At 45.6% G+C, this 12,526-nt stretch overlaps 1 protein-coding gene and 1 pseudogene across 8 annotated transcripts in view; one reads left to right on the top strand and one right to left on the bottom strand.

The window, feature by feature from the left end:
* CLCN4 (chloride voltage-gated channel 4) overlaps positions 1-12,526 on the bottom strand; it is a 77,847-nt gene that overhangs the window by 30,687 nt on the left and 34,634 nt on the right. For all 8 annotated transcript variants that reach the window (XM_032618788.1, XM_032618789.1, XM_032618791.1 and 5 more), the window contains 3 exons: positions 11,849-12,003; positions 7,919-8,018; positions 3,506-3,693 (listed from right to left, as the gene is read on the bottom strand). In XM_032618788.1, the coding sequence (XP_032474679.1) occupies positions 3,506-3,693; positions 7,919-8,018; positions 11,849-11,992 (432 nt within the window). In that variant the 5' untranslated portion in view covers positions 11,993-12,003. The remainder of the gene's footprint in view (positions 1-3,505; positions 3,694-7,918; positions 8,019-11,848; positions 12,004-12,526) is intronic.
* Positions 9,637-9,759, top strand: LOC116748156 (annotated as a pseudogene).

Here is a 12,526-nt window from a genome sequence, read left to right as displayed (position 1 = left end):
AAAAAAAAAAAAATCTTCCAACAAACAAAAGTCCAGGACCAGATGGCTTCACAGGTGAATTCTGTCAAACATTTAGAGAAGAGCTAACACCCATCCTTCTCAAACTCTTCCAAAAAATTGCAGAGGAAGGAACACTCCCAAACTCATTCTATGAGGCCACCATTACCCTGATACCAAAACCAGAAAAAGATACTGCAAAAAAAGAAAATTAGAGGCCAATATCACTGATGAATATAGATACAAAAATCCTCAACAAAATACTAGCAAACAGAATCCAACAACACATTAAAAGGATCATACACCATGATCAAATGGGAGTTATCCCAGGGATGCAAGGATTCTTCAACATACGCAAATCAATGTGATAACACCACATTAACAAATTGAAGAATAAAAACCATATGATCATCTCAATAGATGCAGAAAAAGCTTCTGACAAAATTCAACGCCCATTTATGATAAAACTCTCCAGAAAGTGGGCACAGAGGGAACCTACCTCAACATAATAAAGGCCATCCACAACAAACCCACAGCAAACATCATTCTCAACGGTGAAATACTGAAAGCATTTCCTCTAAGATGAGGAACAAGACAAGGATGTCCACTCTCACCACTATTATTCAACATAGTTTTGGAAGTCCTAGCCACGGCAATCAGAGAAGAAAAAGAAATAAAAGGAATACAAATTGGAAAAGAAGAAGTAAAACTGTCACTGTTTGCAGATGACATGATACTATACATAGAGAATCCTAAAGATGCCACCAGAAAACTATGAGAGGTAATCAATGAATTTGGTAAAGTAGCAGGATACAAAATTAATGCACAGAAATCTCTTGCATTCCTATACACTAAGGATGAAAAATCTGAAAGAGAAATTAAGGAAACACTCCCATTTACCACTGCAACAAAAAGAATAAAATACCTAGGAATAAACCTACCTAGGGAGACAAAAGACCTGTATGCAGAAAACTATAAGACACTGATGAAAGAAATTAAAGATACCAACAGATGGAGAGATATACCATGTTCTTGGATTGGAAGAATCAATACTGTGAACATGACTATACTACCCAAAGCAATCTACAGATTCAATGCAATCCCTATCAAACTACCAATGGCATTTTTTATGGAACTAGAACAAATCATCTTAAAATTTGTATGGAGACACAAAAGACCCCGAATAGCCAAAGCAGTCTTGAGGGAAAAAAACAGAGCTGGAGGAATCAGACTCCCTGACTTCAGACTATACTACAAAGCTACAGTAATCAAGACAATATGGTACTGGCACAAAAACAGAAACATAGATCAATGGAACAAGATAGAAAGCCCAGAGATAAACCCACGCACCTATGGTCAACTAATCTATGACAACGGAGCAAGGATGTACAATGGAGAAAAGACAGTCTCTTCAATAAGTGGTGCTGGGAAAACTGGACAGCTACATGTAAAAGAATGAAATTAAAACACTCCCTAACACCATACACAAAAATAAACTCAAAATGGATTTGAGACCTAAATGTAAGAGCAGACACTATAAAACTCTTAGAGGAAAACATAAGAAGAACACTCTTTGACATAAATCACAGTAAGATCTTTTTTGATCCACCTCCTAGAGTAATGGAAATAAAAACAAAAATAAGCAAATGGGACCTAATGAAACTTTAAAGCTTTTGCACAGCAAAGGAAACCAGAAACAAGACAAAAAGACAACCCTCAGAATGGGAGAAAATATTTGCAAACGAATCAACGGACAAAGGATTAATCTCCAAAATATATAAACAGCTCATGCAGCTCAATATTAAAGAAACAAACAACCCAATCCAAAAATGGGCAGAAGACCTAAATAGACATTTCTCCAAAGAAGACATACAGGTGGCCAAGAAGCACATGAAAAGCTGCTCAACATCACTAATTATTAGAGAAACGCAAATCAAAACTACAATGAGGTTATCACCTCACACCAGTTAGAATGGGCATCATCAGAAAATCTACAAACAACAAATGCTGGAGAGGGTGTGGAGAAAAGGGAACCCTCTTGCACTGTTAGTGGGAACGTAAATTGATACAGCCACTATGGAGAACAGTATGGAGGTTCCTTAAAAAACTAAAAATAGAATTACCATATGATCCAGCAATCCAACTACTAGGCATATACCCAGAGAAAACCGTAATTCAAAAAGACATGCACCCCAATGTTCATTGCAGCACTATTTACAACAGCCAGGTCATGGAAGCAACCTAAATGCCCATCGACAGACGAATGGATAAAGAAGTTGTGGTACATATATACAATGGAATATTACTCAGCCATAAAAAGAAACGAAATTGAATCATTTGTTGAGACGTGGATGGATCTAGAGACTGTCATACAGAGTGAAGTAAGTCAGAAAGAGAAATACAAATATCATATATTAACGCATGTATGTGGAACCTAGAACAATGGTACAGATGAACTGGTTTGCAGGGCAGAAGTTGAGACACAGATGTAGAGGACAAACGTATGGACATCAGGGGGTAAAACCGCAGTGGGGTGGGGATGGTGGTTTCCTGAATTGGGTGACTGGGATTGACGTGTATACACTGATGTCTATAAAACTGATGACTAATAAGAACCTGCTGTATAAAAAGAAAAAAAACAACTAATACTAAACTTTCTTTGGGTTATTTGTATGGAAATATGTTAATATAAATGTTTCAGACATTACATGAAATTCCTAAAAATCTTATATGTTCTGATATAATGTTATAAGTCATAATTCTAGTTATTACTTTAAAATGTATATTTCAGAAATTACTAAGTTTCCTTGTCAATTGCATCATTATGAACTTTCATCAAATCTTTAACCGTGGTCATTTTTAAGTCTTTTGTCATTTACAGACAGTTCTGGGTGTACTCTGATGCTTTTGCAAAAATGTTCCTATAAAAGGGTTTCATCTTCAAGGAATTCATGGAAAAGACTCTGACAAGTACAGGTTTCTGGTAACTGACTATACTGCTGAACCGAATGAATAAGCATTTTCAGAACTCTAATGGAAAACTGATGCATTCATAAAAGTGCTAACAAAAGATCAAGATGAAAATAATTACATGGGACTGAGTGAACTGATGACAATGATTATAATTTTTGTGACTTTCTGTTTGAATGAAAAAAATGTTTAAAAAAGTTCTAAAATTAGATCGAGGTGATGGTGGCACAACTCTGTGAATATCCTAAAAGCCATCGCATTGCAACCCTATTTCTTCAGCGTGATCAAGAGATCACTCTCAGTAAGAAAAATAAAGCCAAACAAAAGGCTTTAAAGAAAATACATACATCGTGCACATGAAACAGTGGGAAAGGATTTTCCAAGTGAAGTTTGAACCCTAGAGCTAGAAAAAGCCAAGTGGCAAGTGGCACTCGTAGTAGCCACGACGACGGTCAGGACAGACACTGCAAGGTGAGAGCTCGGACGTCCCCCCACACCAGCCACGGGGCTCCCAGCCAGGACCCGCCCCTGCACCCACCTCCGACTGTTTCACCAGCAGCTCTGACCACTTCTGCCACAGGGGACACTTGTCCCTGTCCTCAAACGTGGTCTCATTGGAAGTCCAGCAGCACTGCTCGTGGCTGTACCAGAAGGCAGACAGGCAGATGCCCTCCTTCAGGTCTGTCATCCAGTCGACGGCGAGATCGATGACCCCGGCCAGGGTGCCTGGAAGAAGCAGCGAGAGCCACTCAGAAGGACGGCCGGCATGGGCCAGGGTAGCACGTGCGCCCGGAGGGCCAGGCGGAGATGCCTGTGCCCCAGGCTGCCACGCACCCAGGAACTCTCTTTCTTCAGTCTTGAGGTCACCTGAGCGAGTGGTAGGGCACCAGGTGTGGCAAAAGTGGTGCCCAGCCCAGTGAGACACAAAGGCCAATGATACGCTGTCCTCGGGGGGCTTCGATAGGGTGGGAGGGAGAGACCCGCAGCACTGAGCCCACCGCAAGCCCCTGGGGCCGAGCGGCTTTCAGAACCCAGCCCTTCCGAATCTTAGAAACAGGGTACCTACACCCTATAAATCATGTAACCCCCTCAGCGGCTTCTGGGGCAGGATGCTGGGATCACACACATGAATATCCTCCAGGAAACCTGACAATTCAGACAAAATGGAGACAAAACCATTTATAACTGCCTTGTCATTGAAATAAAGTTTTGCCATCAAATGGAATCCAGCTTGAAAAATCTCACTTGTTAGAACTTTCTGGATTTTTAAAAAATTATGGATAAAGGACTGAGGAGCTACATAAGTAAATAACTACTTTAAAGGCCGATAGGAGTGGGATAAAATCGAGTGTGCAGTGGGTCAGAGAAGGCCATTTTAGGTCTCTTTCTAGAATAACCCATTCCAGTCTTTCACGAAGGCAGGGAATACTTTCGCACTACCAAACTTTTCACACTTTTACTAGATCCTTATTACAACATCAATTCCCCAAAGGCAGCCACACGCCAGCCTCAGGCGACCTAGCCTTGCCGCTCTCCTGGTTCCATCAGCAGTCGCCCACTGTTCTACCCAGAACACCCGAATCCTCAGCAGCGTGCAGGCTCTGACCGCCGTTCCCACGTTTCTCTCCAGGCTCCTCTCTCTCCATCACGAATCCCCCACCCTGCCCGCACAGTGTTCCTTGGCACACCAGGCCCTCCTCTCTGCACCGCCTCAGATAGCACTGTCCTCCCCCAACCCACCAAGCTCCTATTTATCTTCCAGATGCTGGCATTTATATCACCTCCTTCAGGAAGCCTTCCCTGATTTCCTAAGTCTGGGCTAAGTATACTTCCCAGGCACTCCTCATCACCATACCTATCACATCCTGATATGATCAGTATTTATATATATGTGTATACACACACACACACACCCCCCTCACATGCACACACACACACTCCAACTAGTCTATAAGGGTGGGGGGAGTCTCTTGTCTGGTTTGTGTGCCACGGTGGGGATCAAGCCAGGTGTCTAGACCCTGTGTCCCCTTTAAGTGGGCAAGGGCCATTGTATTCACGTCAGGTACATAGCTGGAACTATATATCCATGTTGAATGAATGAGAGCAACAAACGAATGAAAATCAGAAAACTCAGGTCCATCCATTCACTCAAGGGCTATTTATTGAGCACCTACGTACTACGTGCCACGTACTGTTCCACACCCTGGGGTACAGCAGTGAACAAAGCAAACTCGGGTCCCTGCCTTCACGGAATCTCAGCTTGTGCGAGAAGACACTAGATTGAATAAGTAAGTAAATGAGGGGCTCCAACAGAACGTGGTAGGTGCTAGAGAGGAGAATACAGCACGTTCCAATGGTAGCCATTTCCTACAATGGTGCAGGAGAACAGTCGGACACGTCCTCAAAAAGTTAAACAAGGAGTCACCACCTGACCAAACACTTCCATTCCTAGGCATCTGCCCACGAGAAATGAAAACATACACCCAACACAAGACATGGACGCAAATGTTCACAACTGCATATTCACAAAAGCCAAACAGTGGAAACAACCCATATGCCCATCAATTGCTGAACGGAGAAACAAAGTGTGGTCCACCCACGATGGCAACAAAAAGGAATGAAGCGCTGACACATGCGACAGCACGGATGAACCCTGGAAACGTTATGCTGTAAAAGAAGCCAGTCACAAAAGACCATATATTGTATGATTCCATTTTATGAAATGTCCAGAGTAGGCAAATCTACAGAGACAGCAAGTAGATGAGCGGTTGCCCAGGACTGAGCGGAGGCTAGGGACACTGGGGCTGATAGCTAAAGGGTAGGAAGGTTCTTTGGGAGCTGATGAAAATGTTCTAAAATTGGCCTTGGTGACGGTTGCAAAACTGTGAATACACTAAAAACCACCAAGCTGTACACTTTAACTAGGTGAACTGTATTGTATGGTATGTGAGTTATATCTCAATAAAGCTGTTACATACACACACACACACACACATACATACATATAGTGGGAGAGGGCGACGAGGCTCAGAGAGGGAGACGTGCTTTTAGAAAAGGTGGTCAGAGAACACCTCAAGCAGATGACGACATTGGAACAAAAACTGCCTTGTGTGGAACAACAGCGACACCCAGTGGTGGCTCCTGGTTAACGCCCTGCAGAGGAGCCGCAGCTTGGGCCTCTCCGTCTTGGGCGTCGGAATATAATGCCGGGCTGCCTGCCACTATGGAGGTGACAGGCCAGACAGTGGGACCCCTGGGGCTCTCCACTGGGGAACGGGGAAGTGAACGGGGCAGTTTTCTGACTTCTCCTTCATCCAGATCAAAAGAACACTTTCGCCACCTTCACTGCCAAGATCATCTCTTTCTTGCCTCCCTCCTATATTCATCTGCTGATGTGACCATGGGAACGCCCTTCTCCAGCAGTCCTCACCCCTGGCTGCATATTAGAATCACAGGGGAAAGCGGGCTTTACTCAATGATAGGGTGTCATCTCCAGGGAGCTACTATTTAATTGAAGCCTGGGCAGCAGCATTTTTTTTTAATTCCCCAGGTGATTCTTCCTGAAAGAACTGATGGAAATCGGATTAACAGTGAAGCCCGATGGTCAGTATCTGACTTGCTAAAGACAGGCCGACAGGGCTCTGAGATCAGCTGATAAATCTATGCTGCGTGACTCCAGCAGGATGCTAAGACATCTACTCTGATTCCTTCATTTCCCGTATTCATCCCTCCTTCCCAGGAGCCAAGAATAACACAGGGTACAGTTTTATAAATCTATTCTAAAGAAAGACATCAAAGTTCGCAGCAAACTACCCTCCCCGCCCTCCCCCCCCACCTACCTTTAAAGGACTTCATAGAGCCAAACGAATGGGTGGCAAAACGCCATATGTCCATGAACTCGAATCCCCTCCCAGCACTGCTCCCAATATATACCGGGAGCGCCACTGGGAGGGGAAGGACAGGATGGGCGGAATGGGTGGGTAGCTGCTGTGGCCGGAAGGAGAGGACTGCCCCTTCAGCACTCTCCTGGGCCCTTTAGGACATGCCAGGCAGAGGGAGCCCCTCCCCGGCAACCAGGCCCCTCCTACCATTGTAGATGTAACGAGTGACAGGGCAGCCAGAAATCAAAGTCCTCTAATCACAAAATTTTACCCTATGCCCCACAGGTGCTCTGCGAGTATGTACTATATTCAACCTGTATCACACAGCCATTCTCTGATCAGTCCTATAACCAGAACTAGCGTGTTACTACAGGCAGGGGGAGTTTCTTAAGGGAATCTCTTCAGCATGATCAAATTTTTTTCTCCTTAGACATTAACCTTCACAGCCTCCTAAAAGCAAGTACGTTTCAGGAAACAATTTCCATGGAGGGCGGTGCAATTGCTATTAAAAGGGGAGGTGTCCCCTCCAGATACTCATTCATTCATTCTGGAAACAGCTACTGCTCACAAACATGGTGCTGGGATTATAAAAATGAAGGACACGGAGTCCCTGAGGGTCAGAACAACCCAAGGGCTGGAGGCACACCCCCGCCCCGGGCCTACCTCAGACCCTGTGGTGTCTCGCGTTACTGTGAGCGTCTCTCGATGTTTACAATTCATCTCAGGGCCTGCCGGTGTTAGTAAAGGCCAGTCTCATACGATGTTTTATTTTTAGAGACCAACATGTTCCCGTCCTTTCTCGCCTTCTACGTGGCCAAGTACTATAGAATGTGAAATGTGTGTTTTCAATAAAATCCAGCATGGCAGTAAACCTTTGTACAGTGTGGAAAGGGCCAACCCGCCTTCTCGGTACCGCGCTCCAATGACTGTACCTGGGCCTGTCCGTGCCTTGGGGTCTTTTTGCTTTACTGATGATAGATTTATGTTAAGTGTATCGTCGTGTATTGTGCCCTTAGGTATTTCAAGTACCAGCCCCCTTGCCTGAAGTACAAGAGAAACACTCCACGTACCTGCCAGCAGGCCGATGAGCAGCATCACCGCCCATCCCGACCAGGCGTCCAGCAAGCTCTTGATGAACTCCCATATGGACTCCTTGCTTTTGCTGGTTATCTAGAAGCAGAAAGACATCGGAGCTGATGTGGATACACTTTCCAATCCAGGCTTCCTTCTCTGAAACTGTTTCCTCAGGAAACACGGTGATTGAGAAAACAAATATAATGAAGCAACTAGACTGCCGCTAACGTGATTCTTTCAGTTACCTAGCACAGTGGTTAAATGGGCTTTCTAGTTCACAGAGCTATAAAGATGCCATAGTAGTCTCCAAAGAATCCAAAAAAATTCACTTACTTAAAAAAACCTCACTAAGTGTGATGTGATCTTTGATTATTTCAAAGCCATTCTGAAGGAAGACATCACTTCGGTGTCACCGTTTTGAATACAAATCATTATTTTAGCCTAACTCGTAAGGTCTGTTCACAAAAGACCCTCTTCGACAAAGACTTCAATTCCTTCTTTCACTTTCCAGGCTACATGTTAACAAGAACGAACTTAATTTCTTTCTCTTTCTTCCTTCCGTCCTCCCTCCCTCCCTCCCTCCCTCCCTCCTTTCTTTCCTTCCTTCCTTCCTTTATGGCTGCGTTGGGTCTTCATTGCTGTGCGCGGGCTTTCTCTAGATGTGGCGAGCAGGGGCTACTCTTCGTTGCAGTGCGCGGGCTTCTCATTGCGGTGGCTTCTCTTGTTGCGGAGCACAGGCTCTAGGCGTGCGGGCTTCAGTAGTTGTGGCACGTGGGCTCAGTAGTTGTGGCTCGTGGGCTCTAGAGCGCAGGCTCAGTAGCTGTGGCACAGGGGCTTAGTTGCTCCATGGCATGTGGGATCTTCCCAGACCAGGGCTCAAACCCATGTCCCCTGCATTGGCAGGTGGATTCTTAACCACTGCGCCACCAGGGAAGTCCCAAGAACTTACTTTTTTTTTTTTTGCAGTACGTGGGCCTCTCACTGCTGTGGCCTCTCCCGTTGCGGAGCACAGGCTCTGGACGCGCAGGCTCAGCGGCCATGGCTCACGGGCCCAGCCGTTCCGCGGCATGTGTGATCCTCCCGGACCGGGGCACGAACCCGCATCCCCTGCATTGGCAGGCGGACCCCCAACCACTGCGCCACCAGGGAAGCCCCGAACTTTCTTTTTTTAATTGAAGTATAGTTGATTTACAATGTTAATTTCAGGTGTACAGCAAAGTGATTCAGTTATACCTATATATATATTCTTTTTCAGATTCTTTTCCATTATAGGTTATTACAAAATATTAAATATAGTTCCCTGTGCTATACAGTAGGACCTTATTGTTTATCCATTTTATATACGGTAGTGTGTATCTGTTAATCCGAACTCCTAATTTATCCCTCCCCCACCCCCTTTCCCCTTTGGTAACCATAAGTTGGTTTTCTATGTCTGTGAGTCTGTTTCTGTTTTGTAGATAAGTTCACTTGTGTCATATTTTAGATTCCACATATAAATAATATCGTATGGTATTTGTCTTTCTCTGTCTGACTTACTTCACTCAGTATGATAATCTCTAGGTCCATCCATGTTGCTGCGAGTGGCATTATTTCATTCTTTTTCATGGCTGAGTAATATTCCATTGTATATATGGACCACACCTTCTTTATCCATTCCTCTGTCAGTGGACATTTAGGTTGCTCCCATGTCGTGGCTATTGTCAATAGTGCTGTTAGCTTTGTGCAGTGGCAGTATCATAGCCAGTGAGGTTTATCTGAGGCATGATTACTGCTAATTGTAAATAGCGCTGCTATGAACATTGGGGTGCATGTATCTTTTTGAGTTAGAGTTTTCTCTGGATACATGCCCAGGAGTGGGATTGCTGGATCACATGATAACTCTAATTTCAGTTTTTTAAGGAACCTCCATACTGGTCTCCATAGTGGCTGTATCAACTTACATTCCCACCAACAGTGTAGGAGGGTTCCCTTTTCTCCGCACCCTCTCCAGCATTGCTGTTTGTAGCTTTTTTGATGACAGCCATTCTGACTGGTGTGCGGTGATACCTCATTGTAGTTTTGATTAACAGCAAGAAGGCTGAAGGAGCCAGCCTGGATCACGCTTTCCAGGCAGATGGTTACATCTAAACACATCGTAAGAGCACCCCTTTGCCTCCCTGTGTTAACAGAATCCTACATTCCTGAGACCATCATTCCCCTCATAACCCTTTAGAGCAAGGGTTGGCAAACATTTTCCGTAAAGAGACAGAAAGTAAATATTTTCGGTTCGGCAGGTCAGTTGGTCTCTGTGGCAACTACCGGACTCTGCTGTTGTAGCACAGAAGGAGCCATATAGAGCATGGCAGTGCACCTCTCTTGTATCCTGTGGCCATGAAAAGGAAATCCAGGGCTTTCTCAGTGGCGCAGTGGTTGAGAATCCACCTGCCATTGCAGGGGACACGGGTTTGACCCCAGTCCAGGAAGATCCCACATGCTGCAGAGCAGCTAAGCCCGTGTGCCACAACTACTGAGCCTGTGCTCTAGAGCCCACGCGCCACAACTACTGCAGCCCGCACGCCTGGAGCCCGTGCTCTGTAACAAGAGAAGCCACCGCAATGAGAAGCCAGCGCACCACAACAAAGAGTAGCCCCCACCCTCCGCAACTAGAGAAAGCCCACGCGCAGCAGTGAAGAACCAACACTGCCAAAACCAAACAAATAAATAAATAAATAAGTAAATAGGAAATCCAGGGACTTCCCTGGTGGTCCAGCGGTGGAGAGTCCACCTTACAGTGCAGGGGCCACAGGTTCGATCCCTGGTCAGGAAACTAAGATCCCAAATGCCGCGGGGCAACTAAGCCCACGCACCACAACTACTGAGCTCGCGCGCCTCAACTAGAGAGCCCACGTGCCATAAACTACAGAGCCCACACGCCCTGGAGCCCGTGTGCCACAACTACAGACCACAACTACAGAGCCCACGCGCCCTGGAGCCCGTGCGCCACAACTAGAGAGAGAAAACCCGTCCACCACAACTAGAGAGAAGCCCACGTGCCACAACGAAAAGATCCCTCATGCCTCAACGAAGATCCCGTGTGCTGCAGCTGAGACCCGTTGCAGCCAAAAATTAATTAATTAATTAATTAAATAATAAAAGAAATCTTAAAAAAAAAAAAGGAAATCTAAACTCCTCTTCATGGTCTACTCAGTGGTTCCCAATGTGGCCCCATCGCCCACGTGGCCGGACTCATCTCTAGTCCTCCCCTTCCGTGAATCTGCCACCAAACCTTAGAGCTCCTTGAACTGCCTAAATGTGCCACGGTCTTTCATGCCTCTGTGACCTAAAAAAGAGCCACTCCTGATGAGAATCCTTTCCCCTTCCTCTGCCTGGCAAATTCTTAGTCATCCTTCAAGACCCCACTGAAACCTCACCCCCTCTAAAAACTCCCTCCCTAACCATCCCTCCTAAATGACCCCACAGCACTTGATACATAACTTTACTGCAGCCCATAAAAATATATATTGACTGCCCACTAGAGGCCAGGCACTGTAATGTGTGCTTTCATACACATACAGCCCCATTTAATCTTCTGGTATAATTAACTCCATCCTTACAGATGAGAAGATGGGGTCCAGAAATGGCACCCCAAAAGTCAGCCAGCCTAAAGATGTCAAAGTCAGGATGTACCCAATCTGTCTGGTTCCAGAGCCCCCCTCCTTGCCCTCCACACTACACCTCTGTATGACATAGCCTTCCACCCAAAGCACCTGGTATTAGAATTACCTGTCCACATCTCTGCCTCTCCCACTAGCCCTTCTCTTCTCTAGAACCTAGCTCAGCACACGACACATGAACCCAAGCTCTAGCTCAGTGACTGTCTGATAAAAGCATGGCCCCCAGCCCTCCAAAGGGATTCCCCTCACAGCGTCCTTATGAACAGCATGTACCTTTCTGTGTCTGTCGGTGTCCCGTGACTTCTCCCTCAGCCAGTCGATGGTGTGGAAGTCCTCATACGTCCCCACATCAGGGAAAGGCTCGTCAAGGAAATCCATCAGGTTTCCAGAGCCACTCATCGCTCCTGCATTGACCATGCTACTTACACCTGGGAGAGAAAACCTGTCGTTAAAAACGTGAGCAGAACATCTGCACAGACCTGGCAGAACAATCCACGTGTGCTATTTTCCTGCACAGGAAAGACATTTCAGCAGACACCTCTGCTGTGATGAAAGATACATATAGTCTGCCTTAGTGAGCACAGGCTGCTATAACAAAAATACCACAGACTGGGTGGCTTATCAACAACACACATTTATTTCTCACAGTTCCGGAGGCTGTGAAGTCCAAGATCAAGGCACTTACTTAGAGATTCAGTGTCTGGTGAGAGCCCACTTCCTGTTCACAGATGGCCATCTACTCACTGTGTCCTCATCTGGTGGAGCTCTCTGGGGTCTCTTTTATAAGGGCACTAATCCCATCCATGAGGACTCAGCTTTCATGACCTCATCACCTCCCAAAGGCCCCTCCTCCCAATACCATCACACTGGGGATTAGGTTTCAACATATGAATTTTGGGGAGACACAAACGTTAATTTCTTTTTTTAAACTCTTTATGTTATATTGGAGTA

Source organism: Phocoena sinus, chromosome X, assembly GCF_008692025.1.
Source record: "Phocoena sinus isolate mPhoSin1 chromosome X, mPhoSin1.pri, whole genome shotgun sequence".
NCBI lineage: Eukaryota > Metazoa > Chordata > Mammalia > Artiodactyla > Phocoenidae > Phocoena > Phocoena sinus.
The sequence above is the reverse complement of the archived record's forward strand: the minus strand, read 5'-3'. Positions and strand labels throughout refer to the sequence as shown.